Source organism: Canis lupus, chromosome 6 (assembly GCF_048164855.1).
Source record: "Canis lupus baileyi chromosome 6, mCanLup2.hap1, whole genome shotgun sequence".
Classification (NCBI taxonomy): Eukaryota; Metazoa; Chordata; class Mammalia; order Carnivora; family Canidae; genus Canis; species Canis lupus.
Genome location: NC_132843.1, coordinates 44,124,929 through 44,147,329, shown reverse-complemented (window position 1 = coordinate 44,147,329; position 22,401 = coordinate 44,124,929). Strand labels below are relative to the sequence as shown.

The following is a 22,401-nucleotide window of genomic DNA, read 5'->3' as shown; positions in this document are numbered from 1 at the left end:
TCAGTAGCTTTTAGAGAATTACAGAATATTAAGGGAAGGGAGGGAGGCTTTAAGGAAAATTTAGCAATCTGGTTTCCTTTGGGTGTTTAGGTCCTCCCTCTTCTTCCACAAATAGGCACTTTTTAAGTTTTGAATTTAAATGTATACCTTTATATTTGTTAGAGAAATAAAATACGTGTAATTTCAGTTTATAAGAAGATCATGTTTCTTATAGGCCACATCAAATTTGAGAATTTTGTTTATCCTAGAGAACCAAGGAATATTTTATATTTGATAGCTGATGAATTCAATATGCTTGGAATGAACTGAAAAATATGGTAAAATTTAGCCTTTTTTGAGATTAGCAGTGCACTTCTAAAGGAAAAATAACATATTAATTGCATTTGAACTTTGGTAGTGCTTAAGATAAGAAAAAACTTTGGTATTTGTCTGTAGATGAAAAGTCTAAAAACTAGCATAATTAATTGTATGCTTAGAGAAATCTTCATTTTTAGTTTTTAGTAAAATGAGTTAAGTATAAAATGTCTAACTAAGCAGACTTCTAAGAAGAAAATTAGGGAATCCAATCCAGCTGGCTGACATATTACACATAATTTAGAACTAAATCCCAGCAATATTTATGTGTACTAATTATGCCTTGAATATGAATTGAAAACAGCCTGGACCACACTCTAGAAAGTGGTAGAGGGATCCCTGGGTGGCGCAGCGGTTTGGCGCCTGCCTTTGGCCCAGGGTGCGATCCTGGAGACCCGGGATCGAATCCCACGTCAGGCTCCCGGTGCATGGAGCCTGCTTCTCCCTCTGCCTGTGTCTCTGCCTCTCTCTCTCTCTCTCTGTGACTATCATAAATAAATAAAAAAAAAAATTAAAAAAAAAATTAGAAAGTGGTAGAACTTGAGGGAATAGCTGTGATAGGAAGGGTGTCACTTAGAACTGCTAGTGGGATTATCTGCTTTTTCAATTGACGAGTCAGTGGATGTGGAGACGGGCTTTTAACAGTGCATCTGAGCATCATGGGCATACATCTGTTGAACTACCTTTGAGTTTCTTGAAACCCTTTTTCAGATCTGCTGTGTATTTGTAAGTCTAAATATTGAGTTCAGGATATTCAGACAGCTTGTATCTTAAGTGAGCCTTTTATATGAAAGGAGAAAAAGAAATAATGGTCTTTGAGTTCAAGGCTGGCTGGAGGCAGCAGTGCGTGCATATCAAGTTAGGCTTATGATAGATCTAGACAGCAGTTAGGCTGGGCTCATGAACAATCCTGATGAGTAAATAGAGCTCTGCTTCTTTAAGAGCTTTAGCAGAGCAAACAAGCTGTGAAAAGGGCTGTTCCTTCCACTCAAGCATCTTTCATGGCATCTACCTGAGAGGAAAATAAGAACATTGTTTAGAAGGTTTATATTGTGCTGTGTAATGCACCATGGAATCTGCATGGTGCATTGCCACCAACGCAATGAAAACATTGGTGATTTAGCTAACGCCTGGAGTGGTCTCTCAGCCTTCTTTGAGTTCTGACCCTCTCAATAGTCCTGAAACATTAAGGAATTTTCATAAAGTCCAGTGTCTGTATTTATGTCGTCCTGTCCCGTATTGACACTGACTGAAATCACCTGCCTGACACTCAGTCAAGAGACCGGTGCTGCCACTTTTAGTGTGTACTAAACACTGGGTGTCCGTCATGTGTCACTTTATGTCATCCTTAGCCATTCGTTTATGAGGAGTTGGGTCACTTCCTTTAGTCCCAGGGCAGCTTGATGTGGCCTCAGCTCCCAGCCTCTGCTGTATGCTGTTTCCTCTGAAGGCAGAGGAATGTGTGGGGTGGAGCAGGTGGTAATTGTGCCATGATTACATAAGGTATCCCTTTGACCCCAGGTCAGGTCACAAGGAAGTTGGCTCATTTTCAGATTTATCTCACTCATAACACTAGTATCTAATGTTGGGGAGAAGGAAGGAATACTTCCTTTTTACAAAGTTTAAAAGGAAGTATTCCTTCCTTTTCATACTTAACTGCTTAGCCAGTGATCAGGGATATTTAAATATGAGTGCTCTCCTCTCCATTTTTATGGCACTAACCACCTCACAGTGAGGAAATGTAGAAGGAAAAAGGAGCGAAGCACAGAGAGTCTGCCATCAGAACTACATATAACATTATTAAAAAGTCTTTCTTTAAAAAAAAAAGTTTTATTTATTTATTTTAGAGACACCTTGTGTGAGCAGTGGGGAGGGGCAGAGGGAGAGAAGCAGACTCCAGGCTGAGCAGGGAGCCCGACCTGGGGCTAGATCTCAGGACCCCAAGATCACTATCTGAGCCAAAACCAAGAGTCCACCAATCAACTGACTGTACCACCCAGGGGCCCCTAAAAATTATTTCTGATCCATCTTCCAAAATTACGCCCAAGGTATGCATCAGTATAAACAAGTCAGGCGGTTTGAGAAATTCAGTTATGTAATAACTCTAAGAATCCTAACACGAAATCACAGAAATGAAGGCGCTTTTTTCCCTTTTATTGTTTTTTTCCTTTTATTGTTTTAATATTGCAGCAAAATATGTATAACATGAATTTGCTATTCTTTCTTAAGATTTTATTTATTTATTCATGACAGACACAGAAAGAGAGAGAGAGAGAGAGAGAGAGAGAGAGGCAGAGACACAGGCAGAGGGAGAAGCAGGCTCCATGCAGGGAACCCGACATGGGACTCAATCCTGGGTCTCCAGGATCACACCCTGGGCCAAAGGCGGCACTAATCTGCTGAGCCACCAGGGCTGCCCAAATTTGCTATTTTAAGAGTACAGTTCAAAGTCATTAATTACATTCATAATGTTGCATAACCATCACCACCATTTCCAAAATTTTTATCACTCAAAGCAGAGACTCTGTGAACATTCAGTAATAGCTCCACATCCCTCCTCTCATCCCCCCTGGTAACCTCAGTTCTGCTTTCTCTCTGTATGAATTTCCTGTTGTAGATTTTCATCTAAGTACAGTCAGACAATAATTTGTTTTTATGTTACTGGCTTATTTCACTTAGAGCAATGTTTTCAAGTTCACCCATGTTGCAGCACATATATACCACGTTTTGTGTATCCATTCATCTTCACCTTTTGGCTAATGTGAATAATGCTGCAAGGCACTTGGGTGACTCAGTCACTTGAGCATCTGACTCTTAATTTCAGTTCAGGTCATGATCTCAGGGTCCTGAAATAAAGCCCCGAGACACGTCGGGCTCTGCACTCAACAGGGAGTCTGCTTGTCCCTCTCCCTCTTCTTCTCCCTGCCCTGCTTGCTCACTCCCTCTCACTCTATCTCTAAAATAAATAAATTTAAAAATCTTTTGAAAAATGTGAATAATGCTGCTTTGAACATTGGCATACGTATATCTGTTTGAGTGCCTTATGCCTAGAAATATACCTGGTTTGTATATATGTACCTAGAAATGGAATTGCTAGATCATATGGTAATAAAGTTTAATTTTTTGAGGAATTGCCAAACTGTCCTCTCTAGCAGCTGCATCATTGTACATTCCTATCAGGGATGCACAAGGGTTCTAGTTTCTCTACATCCTGTCTGTTTGTCTGATGATTGCCATTGATAGGTGTCCATCTCACCCGTGGATAGCGATGCTATGGGCTAGAAATACCACCAGCCACTTACTGATATTACTTGAGGTGGCCCCCACAGACATTTCCCTGACCAGAGACAACGTTGTGGTTGGACAGGACCTTGCAGTTCTGATTACAATTACAAGACACACCTCAGGGCAGCCCGGGTGGCTCAGTGGTTTAGCGCCGCCTTCAGCCCAGGGCCTGATCCTGGAGACCTGGGATTGAGTCCCACGTCAGGCTCCCTGCATGGAGCCTGCTTCTCCCTCTGCCTGTGTCTCTGCCTCTCTGTCTCTCGTGAATAAATAAATTTTTTTAAAAATCTAAAAAAAAAAAACCAAGACACACCTCAGTAACAACCATTAGTGAACTTTGAAAAAACAAGGGTTGTAATTTATAAGTTTTGGAGGGTACATTACATGCTCAAAGCCACGCAGCAATATCACCTATAGAAAAAGGGAGGGAAAACAGATTGGAGTTTTGCCTTTATTTGGTGGAGGATAGAGCACCTAGGACTTTGTGGGTGAATTTAAAACATAAGAGCAGGAAATAAAGCACAGGAAGGGAGAAGGGATCAGTCAAATGGTCAGTTATCCAGGTCAACCAGGGCTTTGTGAAAAGGGGAACTACATGGGTGGGTGGCCTGGCTCTTCATCTAGTAGTGTAACTGGCAGCATGTTTATTCCAGACTGGTTTTTATAGGCAAACCAAATGATCAGGCTTACGCTATAGTCATAGTAATGGGTATAAACTGGCATCTCGTTGTGGATTTGATTTGCATTTTCCCAGTGGCTTGTGATATTCAACATCTTTTCATGCTTATTGCCCATTTGTGTATCTTCCTTAGCGATACATCCATTCAAGTCCTTTGTTCATTTTTGAATTGGGTTGTTTGTTTCATTATTGTTCAGTTGTAGAAGTTCTTTATGTATTCTAGATATTATTAATTCCTTATCAGATTTATGACTTGAAGATATTTTCTTCCATTCTGTGGATTGTCTTTTCACTCACATTTTAGTTTTAACATTCATTCACAGATGTTTTTAATTTAGATAAACAATTTATCTATTTTTTTTCTTTTATTTGCTGTGCTTTTGATGCCTTATCCAAAAAATCATTGGCAAATCCAATGTAAAGAAAATAACTCCCCAATGTTTTTTTCTAAAAGTTTGAAAACTTTTTTCTAAAAGTTTTTTCTAAAAGTTTTAGCTCTTTATTTAGGTCTTTGATCCACCTAGAGATGGAGAGAGAGAGAGAGAGCTCTAGGAGGGAGAGGGACAGTAGGAGAGAGAATCTTAGGCAGGCTCCATGCTCAGTGCAGAGCCCAATGCAGGGCTCCATCTCACAACCCTGAAATCATGACCTCAGCTGAAATCAAGAGTCAGTCACTCAACCAACTGAGCCACCCAGGCACCCCATCTTTGATCCGTTTTTAGTTCCTTCTATATATAAGTAAGGATCCAACTTCATTCTTTTACATGAAGATATCCAGTTGCCCCAGCAGTCTGTTGAAAACACTTCTTTTCACATTGGATGACCATAGCACCCTTGTCAAAAATGCATTAACTATGAATATGAGAGTTTATTCTTGGGTTCTCAATTCTGTACCATTGGTATGTATGTAATAGGTCTATCCTTATGCCAATACCACAGTGTGTTTTTACCGTAACTTTATAATAAGTTTTGAAATCTGGAAGTATGAGTCCTCTAATTTTGTTCATTTTCAAGACAATTTTGGCTATTCTGGGTCCCTTGAAATTTTATATGAATTTTAGGATGTTGTCTTCTTTTTTAGCAGAAAACACTGTTGGGATTTTGATTTGGATTACACTGAATCTGTAGATTGTTTGGTGAGATTGCCATCTTTTTTTTAATAATAAATTTATTTTTTATTGGTGTTCAGTTTGCCAACATACAGAATAACACCCAGTGCTCATCCCATCAAGTGCCCCCCGTCAGTGCCCGTCACCCATTCACCCCCACCCTCCGCCCTCCTCCCCTTCCACCACCCCTAGTTCGTTTCCCAGAGTTAGGAGTCTTTATGTTCCGTCTCCCTTTCTGATATTTCCCACACATTTCTTCTCCCGGAATTGCCATCTTAACATTAAATCTTATAATTCATGAGCAGTGCATGTCTCTCTATTATTTTTACCTTTTTTTAAAGATTTATTTATTTATTTATTTATTTATTTATTTATTTGAGAGAGAGAGAGAGAGAGCGCACGTGCAAGCACAAGCAGGGGGAGGGTTAGAGACAGAAGGAGAGGGAGAGGGAGGAGAAGGCTCCCTGATGAGCAGAGAGCCCGACATGGGGCCAGATCCCAGGACCCTGGGATCATAACCAAAGCCAAAGGCAGATGCTTAACTGACTAAGTCACTCAGATGCCCCTTATTTTTATCTTCTTTAATTTCTTTCAGTATTATTTTGTGGTTCTTAGTGTACAAGACTTGTTTCACCGTGTTTAAATTTATTCCTAGGTATTTTATTCTTTTTGATGCTATTGTAAATGGAATTGTTTTCTTAACTACCTCTTCCAGTTGTTCAGTACTAGTGTATAAAAATACAGCTGATTTTTGCAAATTTGTTGAATTGATTTATTAGGCCTAATAATTCTATCTGTGGATTCTTTTTTTTTTAAGATTTTATTTATTTGTACATGAGAGACACAGAAGCAGAGACATAGGCAGAGATAGAAGCAGGCTCCCTCTGGGGAGCCTGATGTGGGACTTGTTCCTAGGATCCTGGGATCATGACCTAAGCCAAAGGCAGACGCTCAACCCCTGAGCCCCCAGGTGCCCCGTATGTATGGATTCCTAAGGGTTTTCTAGATGTAAGATGATGTTATTTGCAAATAGAGATAGTTTTACTTCTTCCTTTCCACCTTGAATGCCTTTTATTTCTTCTTGTTCCTTGATGTTTGTTGTACGTTTTTCATGTTTGGCCTTTATTATATTGAATAAGTTCACTTCTATTCCTGATTTATTAAGAGTTGTTATCAAAAAAGGGTGTTGGATTTTGTCAGATGTGTTTTATGCATTATTAGATGATAATGTGTTTTTTTTTTTCATTCTGTTAACATGATGTATTACATTGATTGCTTTTATGTTGAACTACCCTTGAGTTCATGGGATAAAACTAACTTGATCACGGTATATAATCATTTTCATATGCTGCTGAATTTGTTTTTCTAGTATTTTGTTGAGCATTTTTACATGTACTTTCATAAGGGATATGGGTCTGCAGTTTTTTTTTTTTTTTTTTTTTTTTTTTTAGTGTCTTTGTCTGGATTTGGGGTCAATGTAAAGCTGGCCTCATAGAATGACTCAGTGTTTCATCCTCTTCAAATTTTGGGAAGAGTTTAAAGATAATTCATGTTAATTTTTCTTTAAATGTTTGGTTGAGGGGCAGCCCAGGTGGCTCAGCGGTTTAGCGCCACCTTCAGCCCAGGGCCTGATCCTGGAGACCTGGGATCAAGTCCCATGTTGGGCTCCCTGTGTGGAGCCTGCTTCTCCCTGTTTGTGTCTCTGCCTCTCTCTCTGTGTTTCTCATGAATAAACAAATAAAATCTTTAAAAATATAAAAATAAAAAGTATTTGGTTGAATTTATCATTAAGCCATCCATTCTGCTAATAGCTGCCTTTTAATTGAGGAATTTAAACCATTTACAGTTTAAAGTAATTACAAGGAAGGACTTACTTCTGGCGCTTAGCTATTTGTTTTCTGTTCTATATGTTTTTTGTTCCAATTAACATAATTATATTTTAATACATTTTCCTTCTAAATGATATGGAAAAAACAGGAATTACAAACCAGAAGTACAATTATCCTGACTTTTATATTTACGTATATTGTTTTTGTTACCCATGTTTTTATTTCATGTGAGTTTGAGTTACTGTTTAGTGTTCTTTCATTTCAGCCTAGACTCCCTTTAACTTTTGCTGTAGTATAGCTCTGCAAGTAACAACTCCCTTAGCATTTGTTCTTTTGAGAATTTCTTAATTTATCCCTCACTTTTTTTTTAAAAGATTTTATTTACTTATTCATGAGAGACACACACACACAGAGAGAGAGAGAGAGAGGCAGAGACACAGGCAGAGGGAGAAGCAGGCTCCATGCAAGGATCCTGACATGGGACTCAATCCCGGATCTCCAGGATCACGCCCTTGGCCAAAGGCAGCGCTAAACCGCTGAGCCACCTGGGTTGCCCACCCTCACTTTTTTTTTAAGGATTGTATTTATTCATGATAGACACACAGAGAGAGGCAGAGACATAGGCAGAGGGAGAAGCAAGCAGGCTCCTTGCAGGGAGACCGATGTGAGACTCGATCCCAGGTTCACACCCTGAGCCAAAGGCAGATGTTCAACCACTCAGGCATCCCTCTCCCTCATTTTTGAGGATAGTTTTCTTAGATATAGAATTTTTGGTTGATTGCCCTTTTCTTTCAGTACTTTGAATATTGCCATCTCATTGCCTCCTGACTTCCATTGTTTGGGAAGAGAAATTAGCTGTGATTCTTATTGAAGATTCTCTTGTTTGTGAGGCTTCTCTGCTTTCAGAATCCTTTTTTTTTTTACTGTCACTATTTGCAGATGACATGATACTAAACATAGAGCATCCTAAAACTCCACACCAAAAAAACAACTAAAAGTAATAAATGATTCAGTAAAGTGGCAGGATATAATATAATACCCAGAAATTGATGGCATTTCTCTCTTACTGATATGATGAATCACACTGATTGTTTTATGAGTGTTGAACCAGCCTTGTGTGCCGGGGGATAAATCCTACTTGGTCATGGTGAATAATTTTCATAATGTACTGTTGGATCCTATTGGCTAGTATCTTGTTGAGAATTTTTGCATCCATGTTCATCAGGGATATTGGTCTGTAATTCTCCTTTTTGGTGGGGTCTTTGTCTGGTTTTGGAATTAAGGTAATGCTGGCCTCATAGAACGAATTTGGAAGCACTCCATCTCTTTCTATCTTTCCAAACAGCTTTAGTAAAATAAGTATGGTTTCTTCTTTAAACATTTGATAGAATTCCCCAGGGAAGCCATCTGGCCCTGGACTTTTGTGTCTTGGGAGGTTTTTGATGACTGCTTCAATTTCCTCCCTGGTTATTGGCCTGTTCAGGTTTTCTATTTCTTCCTGTTCCAGTTTTGGTAGTTTGTGGCTTTCCAGGAGTGCATCCATTTCTTCTAGATTGCCTAATTTATTGGCGTATAGCTGTTCATAATATGTTTTTAAAATCGTTTGTATTTCTTTGGAGTTGGTAGTGATCTCTCCTTTCTCATTCATGATTTTATTAATTTGAGTCTTCTCTCTCTTCTTTTTAATAGGCTGGCTAATGGTTTATCTATCTTATTAATTCTTTCAAAGAACCAACTCCTGGTTTTGTTGATCTGTTCCCAGGAGGAACAACCCCAGTGGCGGTGGCAGCTCTAGAGCCCTGGATTCAGCCCCCGCAGTAACTACGGAGCTCTCCGTCTGCAGGGCCTGGAGGCTCCGGGGCGGGGCAGGAGCGTCCTTGCGTTTCTGGGCCCTCCTGGCCTCTGCCTGTCCCGGGAGGAGGCCGGATCCTGGGCTGTGTCCCGGCGCCCAGTGCTCCCGGGCCTGCGCTGTTGGATTCGCGCTCCCGCCCCGCAGCCCCCTCCGCGGAGCCGCCGCCCGAGCCCCCCGAGCTGCTCCGGGTCCCGCCGTGCGCGCTGCAGCCCTTAGGGAGCTCGGCGCACTCTCCCCGTGCGCAGTTGCTCTGTTACTGTCCCAGGGAGCCCGAGGGCATCCCCGCCCTCCTGGGTCCTGCTCCAACTCCCTGCGAGCCCCTTTCCGCCCGGGAAGGTTGGTGCAGCTCCTGCATCTCCGGGACGGGGCTCTCCTGTCCTGGGGACACTCGCCCCGGCCTCAGCCCGGCTCCTGGCGGGGCCCCTCCCCCTTGGAGGCCTTTTGTTTCTTTCTTTTTTCCCGTCTTCCTACCTTGATAGAAGCGCGAACTCTTCTCACTGTAGCATTCCAGGTGTTCTCTCTTCAAATCTCAGGCTGAATTCGTAGGTTTTCAGGATGATTTGAAGGTTATCTAGGTAATTTGGTGGGGACAGGTGACTTGGGGACCCTACTCTTCCGCCATCTTGCCCCTCCCCTCTTGATGGTATTTCTTTACAGAAAAGGAAACCCCAAATAGTGAAAGCAATCTTGAGAAAGAACAACAACAGGGAGGTATCACAATCACAGATTTCAAGATACACTACAACTCTATAGTAATCAAAACAGTATGGTACTGGATCAAAAAGAGACAAATGGATCAATGGCACAGAATAGAGAACCCAGAAATAAATTCACAAGTATGTGGCCAAACTTTCTATAACAAGAGATAAGAATGTACACCAAGGAAAAGGCAGTCTCATCAATAAATGGTTCTGGGAAAGCTGGACGGCTACATGTAAAAGAATGAAACTGGTCTGCTTTCTTACACCATATATAAAAATAAACTCAAAATGGGTTAAATAAAGACTTAAATGTAAGACCCAAAACCATAAAACTCCTACGAGTAAACATAGGGAATAATCTCTTTGACATTGGCCTTAAAAATGATCTTCTAGGTATGTCTTCTCAGGCAAGGGAAGCAAAAGCAAAAATAAACTATTGGGACTACACCAAAATAAAAAGTTTTTTTTTTTTAATTTTTATTTGTTTATGATAGTCACACAGAGAGAGAGAGAGAGAGGCGCAGAGACATACACAGAGGGAGAAGCAGGCTCCATGCACCGGGAGCCCGACGTGGGATCCGATCCCAGGTCTCCAGGATTGCGCCCTGGGCCAAAGGCAGGCGTTAAACTGCTGTGCCACCCAGGGATCCCTAAAAAGGTTTTTTATAGCTAAGGAATAAGAATTCTTTATGCCATGTCTTTTATTCCATGACTTATTCACTCTAGAACTGGAAGCCTGTATATCCCTTATCTCAGATTCTCTCTCTGCTGCTCTCTCTGCTTTGTACATATGCATGTATGCACTCTCTCTCTTTCAAATAAATAATTCTTAAAAGAAAAAAGGAAACATCAAGTCATTAACCTTTAGGATGTGATATTAGCTCTGTTTAAAAGATGGAAGGCAAGGGCACCAGCTTCCCTCAATGGGTTAAGCATTGGACTCTTGATTTTGGCTTGGGTCATGATCTCGGCTCAGGTCAGATGCTCAACTGACTGCGCCACCCAGGCACCCCTCAGCTGGCTGAGTTTTAAAACAAAATTTGTTCTTGAGCATTTATTGAGCACTTGCTGTTTGCCAGCTACTGTAATATGTGCTTTCTATCTCATTTACTCTTCTTTACAGCCTTGTTAAATAGGTAATACAATTAGCTTCAATTTATAGATGAAGCTTTTGAAGCACAGAGAGAGTAAATAACTTGCCCAATATCATTTAACTAATAAGTGACACTCTTTGGATTCTATCCCAGGTATTCTGACTTTAGACTTAGCCTAAATGTTACACCATGCTATCTCACTTTTGCTGACATTTTTCTTTTAAGATTTATTTATTTATTTTAGAGTTGGGGAGGGGCCGAGGGAGAGGGAGAATCTCAAGCAGACTCCACACTGAGCAGAGCTTGATCTCATGACCCTGAGATCACGACCTGAGCCAAAACCAAGAGTCAAATGCTTAACAGACTAAGCCACCCAGGTGCCCTCGCTTTTGCTGAATTTTAAAATATGTTTAAAGGAATTCTTTTTCATATTGGAGTTACCATAAATTACCACAGAACCATTATGGTGCATGCCTCTCCTCTGAGTGTGTTACCAACCACACGTGAGAAGATGAGATGAGACCTCGGAGAAGAAGAATGGATGGTTCACTCTGAAGGGAAGTGGGAAGTGGTGGAGTTTGATGTGTGTTAGCAGTTGTCTCTGGATGCTAGTGTAGCTCTCCCTTGGGTTCCTAACTGGATGCAGCATCAGTGTAGTGAGCACTTCAACACTTAGTTCAGGGAAAGTATAAAAAAGTGGATCAGTATAAAAAAGTATAAAATCAGTGGATCTTAGAGATGCCTGGATGGTTCAGCGGTTCAGCGTCTGCCTTGGGCTCAGGGCATAATCCTGGTCTGGGGATCGAGTCCCACCTCAGGTTCCCTGCAAGGAGCCTGCTTCTCCCTCTGCCTACGTCTCGGCCTCTCTCTCTGTGTCTCTCATGAATAAATAAATAAAATCTTTTTTAAAAAATCAGTGAATCTTAGATTTTTTTTTCCTAATATGTTTCTTCAAAAACTTAGTGCTCTTATTTAAAAGGAGAGAGGCCATGGAATTGTGGATAAATGGAAATGCCTACTACTTTCTGATCTAACTGTAATTTCTTAGGAGACTTTATGTGATAGAAAGGCAGTATATTTAACAGATGGAAAACTTAAGGATTAAAGAGACTGACTTGCCTAGTTCCAGAACTAGGAAGCAGTAAATGTAGGGCTCAAACCCAGACACCCTGACTCCAGTAATCTCTCCTGTAATCTCTGATGAATTTCAAGTGCTTCATCTATAATTTTTTTTTAATAAATCTTTTTTTTAACGTTTATTTATTTATGATAGTCACAGAGAGAGAGAGAGAGAGAGAGAGGCAGAGACATAGGCAGAGGGAGAAGCAGGCTCCATGCACCAGGAGCCCGAAGTGGGATTCGATCCCAGGTCTCCAGGATCGCGCCCTGGGCCAAAGGCAGGCGCTAAACCACTGCGCCACCCAGGGATCCCTCATCTATAATTTCTAATACCTACTTTATAATGTTGCTGTGAGAATTAAGTAACATAGTGTAATGGGCTTGTGGTATACTCCACAAGAGGCACTAACATTTGGTCAACCTTTGTCCCAGAAGTATTGGGGCACCTGGTCTGTGTCAGCACCATGCTCAGGGCTGAGGTCATGGCACTGTAGCGTACACCTGCCCTGTAAAGGCTGACCGTGTGAACAGCCTGTTCTCTTAAGACCACACGATCCTGCGTATCAGATGATATCCTTATACTTTGAGTAGTAGTCTGTAGAATTTGAAATGTATTAGGCCTTTGTTTTTACATTATACATTTGTTTGTTTAATTATTTTCTGAGAGATATAGGGAGAGCACCAATGGGAAAGAAAGAGAGGGAGAAGCAGACTCCTCACAGAGCAGGAGACAGTTCGGGGCTCAGTCCCAAAACCCCAGGATCATGACCTGAGCTGAAAGCAGATGCTCAACTGACTGAGCCACACAGGTGCCCCTGTATTAGGCCTTTAAATAACCCTTCTCTCATCCCTAGCTTAGCTTACATCATCACTGTGAACATTTTATTCTAAGCATCATCACTACTTCGACCTTTACCTCAGCCTCAGTGCCTTCTGTGTAGCATCCTGCTAATTCCCACTTTGTCTCTGGTAAGTTTTCATTCTCCTGAGTACTTACTACCTAAGGTACCAGGTGTGAGGTATTACCTTTACCTAAGTTCATCATTCTCACAGGTATATTTATAGATGACAGACCAATAGTAGATTAAGTAGCAGAGAATAATGTGAATAATAATATCAGGGTACATTCCTAATGTTTCCAGGTAAAGGATACTACTATATTCTCCCACGGTGTGTCTCTTAATTCTCCCACAGTGTGTCTCTTAATGACTACCAGAGACAGATTCCAATTTGAATAAAAAAATTATATGCCAGAAGACAGGTACCATATGATTTCACTCATATGTGGAACTTCAAAACCAAAATAAATGAGCAAAGAAAAAAAAGGACAAACAAAATACAGAATCTTAATTATAGAGAACAAACTGGTGATTACCAGAGGGGAGAGGCTGGGGGAAAAGGGGAATAAATGAAGGGGATTAAGAGAATACTCATACTGAACACTGAGTAATATAAAGAGTTGCTGAACCACTATATTGTAGACTTGAAACTAATATGACACTGTACATTAATTATACTGGAATTAAAATAAATAAAAAATTATATGTCAAGGGTCACCTGGATGGCTCAGTTAAGTGTCCAACTCTTAATTTCAGCTCAGGTCATGATCTAAGGGTCCTGGAATTGAGCCCCACATTGGGTTCCATGCTGGGAGTGGAGCCTGCTTGGGATTCTCTCTCTCCCTCTCCCCCTGTACTCCCACTGACACCTCTCTCTGAAAAAAAAAAAAAATTATGTATCAAAATGAATAGAATTTGGGTGGTATGATAAATTGAATAAAATCTCTCAAGGTAATTCTTTTAATTTCTGGTGCAAAGTAGTTACAAATAATAAAAAAATAAAACCTCAGTGGGTTCAAGTAAACACTGATGTTTATTTTAGAGCTTGATGAAGTTGACAGGTATTGTTAGAGCCTATGAATTTGTCACCATCTGCATATAAATAGTATCACCAAATTGCTTAGAGTTTTAACCATAACTTATTTGACTTTCACAAGTTAAAGTAAACAGAATTTTATGATCCTGTATAGATTAATATCTAGCAAAAGAAAGTTTCATTTAAATTGAATAAGACTTTGTAGCAAAGATGAAATTACATGTTGTATATATTTTTATTTGGCTTTCCTTCTTACCTATAAATGTCTTTACCAGAAAATTTTTATGTTATCAAAAGGAACTTTTGTATTAATTGTGATATATTATTACACTTTTTCAAGAAAACTTTTGTTATACTTATGCGATATCAAACTTATTTTGAAATCTAGCATGTTGACTACATTATCCCACTCTCTCTGGGCCTGCAGTGTTTCTGCTGAGAAATCCACAAATACCTTCCAAGGGTTGGCTAGTGTGTGAGGGATTTTTTTTCTTTGGGGTTGCTGTGTTTTTTTATTGTTATTTTTGTATTTTAGAAATAGTTTATCAGATTTATTACAGGAGCATTGAGAGCTAGAAACCTGAAACTTTTGGGGGGGATCCCTATGCCCAATGTGGGGCTCCAACTCATGACCCCAAGATCAAGAGTTGCACACTCTTCTGACTGAGCCAGCCAGGTACCCCTCCCTTGCTGTTTTAAAAATATTCTATTTTTATTTTAGATAGTTTTATTATAATGTATCTTAGAGAAGATCTTTTTAGGTTGATAATTTTTGGGAACCTATAAGCTTCATGAGCTTGGATGTCCAAATCTTTCTCCATATTTGGAGATTTCTTTAGACATTACTTCTTTTTGTTAATTTTCCGCCCTCTTTCCCTCTCTTCTCCTTCTGAGACTCCAGTAATACTTAAGTTATTTCTCTACATGATATTGCACGATTCATGTAAGGTTTTTTTCACTCTTTTTTCTTTTTGCTCTTCCGACCAGATAACTTTTTTTTTTTACAATTTTTTTCTTTTTTTTAAGATTTTATTTATATATTCATGAGAGACAGAGAGAGACAGAGAGAGACAGAGAGGCAGAGACACAGGCAGAAGGAGAAGCAGGCTCCATTCAGGGAGCCTGATGTGGGACTCAATCCTGGGACTCCAGTACACCCTGGGCCGAAGGGAGGCGCTAAACGTCTGAACCACCAGGGATCCCCTGACCAGATAATTTTAACTGACATACCCTTAAACTCACTGATTCCTTCTTGTGCTTGGTTGAGTCTGCTGTTGGAGCTCTCTGTTGAATTTCTCATTTCAATGTATTCAACTTTAGGATTTTGATTTGATTTTTATTGTGGCTTCTATTTCTTTATTAAACTCATTTTATTCATATGCTGTCTTCCTAATTTTGTCTGTTTCTCTGTGTTGTTGACTAAATTTCTTTAAGAGGATTATTCTGAATTCTTTGTCAAGCAGTTCATAGATCTCCATTTTTGTAGAGCCTTTTATTGAATCTTTATTAGTTTCCTCTGGTAGTGTCATGTTTCCTTGATTATTTATGATCCTCGTGGACTTGTGTTGATATCTGCACATCTAAAGAAGCAGTCTGTACAGAATGGCTTCAGCAGGGAGACTGTTAGTCCGCCTGTCCAGAGATTCTGGATGGGTCACCTAGTAGTAACCATGGGCAGGCTTGGCGCTAGAATCCTCGGGTGGACAAATCTGGTGCCTGAGTTAGCAGGTGGACAGGCCTGGTGGTTTGATCCACAGGGGACAGCCTGCTGCCTGGGTCCACTGAGGTGGGCCTGATGCTTGAGTTCATGTGGTTTGGCCTTGGGTCCTGGACTCTTGGGGGTAGATGAGGTATCAGGGACCACTGGGGTGGCAGGCCTGACACTTCTGTCTATGAAAGCCAGCCTGGCTCTGGTGTTGGCTGGGAGCCTGTATCTATGAGACCCAGCCTGGAGCCTAAGTCAGTAGGAGGTTGCCTGGAACCAGGGTAATCCCAGAGCCTGGGTCTATGGGAGCTGGCCTAGAAGCTGGGGTCATGGTGGCCAGCCTAGCTACATTTCTTAAATAACAGAATCACTGTGGAGACTTTAAATGCTTGAGATGGTCAGATCTAGGAGGAATCTGAGGTCTCATCTGGCCAATCCCTTAGATTGATTGATTGATTGATTGATTGATTTAGATTTTATGTGTTTATTCAGAGGAGGGACACAAGCAGGGAGGAGGGGCAGGTGGAGAGGGAGAAGCAGAACCTCCACTGAGTAGGGAGCCCACCACAGGGCTTGATCCCCAGGACCCTGAGATCATGACCTGAGCCAAAGGCAGATGCTTAACTGACTGAGCCACCCAGGTGTCCTGAATCCCTTCATTTTCAAGATGAGGAAACTACAGTAAAGAGAATAAAATGTCTAACCCAAGGTCACTTGGAAAAATAATGACAGAACTGATGTCTCTTGCTCCTATTCTAGAGCTCTTTGATTTATACTACTCTGTCCCAGCAAGGAATGTTATCTTAAGAGGTAAGTTTGATAATTAAGTTATCTCTGAAACTCATGATCTTCAACCCCAGTAAATAATCTTTTTGTGGTATGAGTCTTTCAAGTTTCCCTGAACTCTTAATTCATTTGGAATGACCCATGTGAGCCTAGTTCATATTTTCCATCCCCTCCCTACACTTGGTGATTAAAGTACTATATTCTTTCTAATTGTTTATATTAGCCTTCCATTGCTCTTGGAATCTTTTGGCTTGTATATACGCTTTTGGAACTTTTGTTGGTTTTGTTTTATGACTAATACTCTTCTTTCTGTTATAATTTCTTTTGTTGGTTACATAATTTTATTTACCAACAAATGGCATGTTTATAAATTATATGTATCCATAACATTAATTATTAAAATAACTTGACAATGGATCTAGCAGGAACCATGGCCATTATGAATCTACATGGTCTAACTAACTGAGATAACCACCGTACATGTTTCCAGTTCACTATTTGAAACCCTGTTCTGACCTCCTGTAGAGTCAGAGACCTCCTTTAAATTCTGTCCTTTTTCATTACCTTTAAAAATCTGGTCCTTATTTGGTAATATTCTTCAAGGGTTTTATTTAACTCCCCTTTACTGAAAATGACCATGATATAATTCCTACATTTTTTTCAAGGAAGAAGCATGGAGTAATATTTGATAACTATATGGGAAGAATTTAATCAAGAGAAGTATAGACTTTGGGAGGCTGACTTTATCACAGTCTAGATGAGACTAAATGTCTTGAACATATTAGTGTGGCCAGGGAAAAGGGAAAGAAACAGTAGTTCTCTTAGTTTCTTTGTAGTTCTCTATGGAAAGCTTCTCTTCTCACACTGGCACTTTTGCCATTTGGGTAGAAAATTAGAAAGAAGAATCATCCCTGTTTTCACAAATACCATCCTTGCAAAAATGGCAGGCTATCACCAGGCCTTGTATTTCCTTATCCCAAATGATACAAAATTCATAGAAGAGAATTTTCTAAAATATAAAGAATCATCATAGGTAATTAATTTTAGAAATCACAGTACTTGGAATTTTAGTGCTGAAGACACTGCTGGTTGTAATTACAATAACCATGGCCCATAAATTAATTTTTGTGATGTAGGAGTTTTGATCTAATGAAGATGAGACCTTTCATCATCACTGTAATACAGTCCAGCATAATATAGGGCTATATATACAGTACTCAGAGGAAAGTAAGTTTACATTAGGCCCATGGAATACTAGAAATACATGGATTTTGTTTGGGTAAACATTAATAGGTATAAATGGGAAGAAAATATTCTGTTAGAATCTGTAATTGCTCAGAAAGGTACAGAATATTTTACTAGGGAGATGAAGAACTGACCCGCCTGGCTAGAGCAGTGGGTTTACTTAGAAGTTCTGGGCATACTCTAAAGAGTTTGCATCCTCAAATGTGGTACATACACTGAATTACTGAGAAAGATCCCTTCTGAGGCTGATCACCTAAATGTACAGATGGAGACAATCTTTTTGAGTATGAAAATTAGAAGAGATACCGAGACTTCAGTGAAGGATGAAGTTATAATGTGTAATGATTAAACTTTTTAAATTTGGTACACCATTTCAGGAGCTGCAGGCCAAGCATTTATTCATTGATGATTTTTTTTTAGAAGTTTGTATTACTTAACTTCTTATTATGAAAAAATTTTCGATGGCCATTAGCTCTGGCATCTGAATTCATGTTGCTCTCCTGGGATCCAGAAGTAGTTCTACAGTTATCAGACCAGAGTTTAAAGAGAAGGGCTTAACTTCCTTAGCCATTTTATATGATAAGTGTATTTACTTTGCTGCTTAATTGTTTTATTTTGAGCAAGCCGGATTTCCAATTACAGCTAATCCATTTTTCCTTTGGTTGAATCAAGTTTGTGGTCAGGTTTTACCCTGCATACTTTCCTTTAGATCTCTTTTTTTTTTTTTAAGATTTTATTTATTTATTCATGAGAGAGACACAGAGAGAGAGAGAGAGAGAGAGAGAGAGAGAGAGAGAGGCAGAGACACAGGCAGAAGGAGAAGCAGGCTCCATGCAGGGAGCCCAACGTGGGACTCCATCCCCGGTCTCCAGGATCACGCCCTGGGCTGAAGGTGGCGCTAAACCGCTGAGCCACCCAGGCTGCCCTCCTTTAGATCTCTTTTTATTAACACTCTTAATTATAAGTCTGCAAAAAAATGGTTCGTGTTTGTGCTCATAGAAGCAGATGATGGCACAGTTTAATGAGGATAAAAACTTGTGGTTCTGGGTCCCCCCCCCCATATGATTAGCTTTATTTGAAAATGTTATAGTTAGCAGGCATGATTATTTTAAGGTATTCCATCATGATGAAACTTTATCCTAATGTGGGCATTTTATTTACTTCTTCAAGGACTTTCTTCAGGAGCTGCCACAGCTTCAATGCAAGAAAATGCACTAAGTGTGTCCACACATGCTGTGAGTGATGAAGAGTCTGCAGAAATAAATGCTAATGATCAACCAGAAGCCCCAAAGCTAGTTCTTCAGTATCTATTCTCACTCATACGAGGGGAAGTAGAGCAGTTGGATTCCAGAGCACTTCCCCTTTGCCTTCACCAGGTACTCCATGAAACCCTTCACTTGTAGCCTCACCACAGTTCTGGGACCAGGGTTTGGAATCACTGAAAATGAAATTCTCTGTAATTGATCCTCCCTGACTTGTCACTGGGGAGCCCAGGAGGTGACCGTGGGTCTGGCTGGTGGGAAATTTAGCATGTAACTACTGGTGGCCACATACTGGCCTTGAATAATCAATCGGTGGTTCCGACAATCACTAACTTCCTTTATGTAGTGAATTAGCTGTGTATGAGTAAGAGTCAGTATAGCAGCGCTTCATAAGTACCTACAAGATGCCAAAAAACTCTGCTAGATACTGGGCAAACAAAGATTACTTATCAGAATATGTCCTTAAGGGAGCAACTGTGGAATAGTTGAGACATTTCTAGAGATTAATAATTGGAGATGTCTGTACTAAGTGTAGAAAGATATTTAAGATTCCACAGAAGCACAAAATGCGTGATTAACTTTTTCTGTGGGCATCAGGGGGAAAAAAGGTGACTGCTGAGCTGGGGTTTGCAGAGTATGTAGGCGCTCACTAGAAGAACTGAGTGGACTGGTGCAGGAAGAGAGAGCAGCGCCAGCAAAGACATGGCTGAGCTGATGTTGGAGATTAAGATGGAGAAGAAGTGGGAATGGACACTGGATGGTTGGGGGCAGTGATCACCACCTTCCTCCTAAGGGCTGGGGGTTTTTAATGGTGGGAGTGCCAAACCTAATGTGAATTTTAGAAGAATCACTCTGCCGATGACTGGGAGAGTAAATTAGGAGACAAGGAGCTAATTCAGAAAAATAAGATATGTATGAGATGCATTTAATTTTTCCTTTAAGATGAAAATTAGAAAATAATGGAGAAACTAAGACTCCCTCACCAAGCAAGTTCCTTATAGTTCTGGGGCCAAATTTCTTTATTCCATTTAGTGTCTCTGTTTTTGAAACACTGTGGGAGAAATGTGAATATAGGCTGTATATTAAACAACATTATTGCCCTAATTTCTTGAGACTGGTAATAGGATTGTAGGGTGTTTTTTTTTTTTTTTAATGTATTTATTCATGAAAGACATGGGGAGAGAGAGAGGCAGAGACACAGGCAAAAGGAGAAGCAGGCTCCATGCAGAGAGTCTGATGTGGGACTCCATCCCAGTACTCTGGAATCATGCCCTGAGCCAAAGGTAGACGCTCAACCGCTGAGCCACCCAGGCGTCACAGAATTGTAGGTTTTATGAGACAGTATCCTTGTTCTTGAGAGATACATGCCCAAGTATTTGGGAGTGAAGCAACAAAGTGCCTGTATTATGATATTTTCACTTATATTACTTATATTTCAGTAGGAAAAGTACATAAGAGAGGGAAAGACCAAGAGAAAAAGCAAATTTGGCAAAATGTCAACATTTGACAAATCTAGGTGAAACCTAAATGGCTGTTGATTTTACTCTTCTTTGAACTCTTCTGTAGAATTTCGATAAAAAGTTGAGGAAAAGGACATTTGGAGTAAAGATGGAAATAGCAAATGTAGTCAAATCTTTTCAAGGAGTTTATGTCACTGGGCTGTTGTTATATTAAAGGTAAAAAGAATGCTCTTTTCTACTGGTATATGATCCCACAGCCAGAGCAGTTCTAGTAGATCTGGATCAGACCTGAAGATTATTTAAAGTTTTTAAAGTTTATTTATTAATTTATTTTTATTTTTTGTAATCTCTACACCCTAAGTGGGGTTCGAACTCATGACCTGAGATCAAGAGTCGCGTACTCTTCCGATGAGCCATCCTGGCACCCGTTATTTAATTTTTTTATGTCTCAAACTAAAATTCTCCATTGCCCCCATCCCCGAGAAACATATCAGTTTGCTGAATCCTGTAAGTCATGCTTCTTAACTATCTCAGCAATCTGTCCTCCCCTGACAGAAGGGGCTTAGAGAGCATGGTTTAAAAGCAGGGCTTTGGGCTCCACCACTAACAATCTAAATGGCTTTCAGTTTGATCTGTAAAGTGGTGGAGGATCAAATGAAATAATGCGTGTAAAAGCACTTAACATAATGCTTGGTACACAGTAAGAGCCAAATAGATATTAAGCATTATGACTGTACCCTCACTGTCACTAATTCAAGGATTCCTTGTTAGGAGTGAAAGCTGGGGATCAGCAGGGCAGCAGAAGCCAGCTGATAGTTCCTTCGTCAGTCCAGGAATACAAGCTCTCCATCGCTTCCCAAGGGAGACACAAATCCAGGAGAGATGGAGGACGTTTGATGAATTTCTGTAACTCCCGGCCCCTCATGTTGATTCTTTCACCTGGATTTGTTAGTCATTGACATTTTGCCAAACTTTTGTGTCCCCCATCACCTGCACACATGCTTTCCACTGAAACGTTTTAAAGTAATCCTCAGGCATTTGATGGCATCACCCTTAAATACATGTACATGTGTTTCCAAGCTAGCAGCTGCTCCCCAACATTTCCTGCAGGAGGTGAGATGCTGATATCTGAGTATTATTCCACAGACAATCTGTAGTTGGGTTTCCCTCACATTGTTCACAAACGTAACTAATTTTCCCCTAACCCAGGATCCCATGAAAGACCCCACATTGCATTTGGTCATCAGGATTCTTTAGTCTTCTGTAATCTGAAACAGTCCCTGCCTTTTCTGTTTTTTTTTTTTAACTTATACTGACACAAAGAGCCCAAGAGTCTTTTTTTTTTTTTTATTCATGTGAGAGAGAGAGAGAGAGAGAGAGAGCAAGCTGGGGGAGAGGTGGAGGGAGAGGGAGAAGTAGGCTCACCCATGAGTAGGGAGCCCCATGTGGGACTTGATCCCAGGACCCTGAGATCATGACCTGAGCCAAAGGCAGATGTACAACCAACTGAGCCATCCAGGTGCCCCACAAATTTCACTAATTTTTATACTTTGGAGCATTTCAGTATGCAGTTCTGAACTCCAGGCTTAAATATCCAGCCTCCTGACATGTCTAAAAGAGCACTTCAAACTTAAGATGTATGAAATCAAACTTTGATTTCATTCTCCCAAATCTTCTGCTTCCCTAGTCTTCCTCCTTTTGCTAAATAGCAGCCCCGAGGGAACAAAAGACTCAGTCCTCACCTTCTAAAATCTAAAATCCAGAAGTGGCCAAAATAGGCATGTTTAGGAATATACAGTTTAAAAGAAAAAAAAAAAAAGGAAGAACTCTGAGCACTTATTCCCAATGAAAGGAGAAAAGGGCAAGAGAGAGGAGGGCTTTGTGAACACATATAATAGGAGTATTTGACTCCTTAAACCACATGCATGCACAATTTTAATGAAAATAACTGAAAGGAGATATTGATAATTCAAGTATAAGGTAAGAAAAGCATTTTGGTTACAGTCATTGTAGTGGCTACAGAGAGAGATGGATTGCAGTCCCTTT

General features: G+C 40.3%; 1 protein-coding gene across 3 annotated transcripts in view; it reads left to right on the top strand.

The window, feature by feature from the left end:
• CNST (consortin, connexin sorting protein) overlaps positions 1–22,401 on the top strand; it is a 122,335-nt gene that overhangs the window by 62,330 nt on the left and 37,604 nt on the right. For 2 of the 3 annotated variants that reach the window (XM_072830256.1, XM_072830257.1), the window contains 2 exons: positions 16,362–16,412; positions 18,804–19,009. In XM_072830256.1, the coding sequence (XP_072686357.1) occupies positions 16,362–16,412; positions 18,804–19,009 (257 nt within the window). The remainder of the gene's footprint in view (positions 1–16,361; positions 16,413–18,803; positions 19,010–22,401) is intronic. The other variant, XM_072830258.1, reaches the window with a different exon arrangement.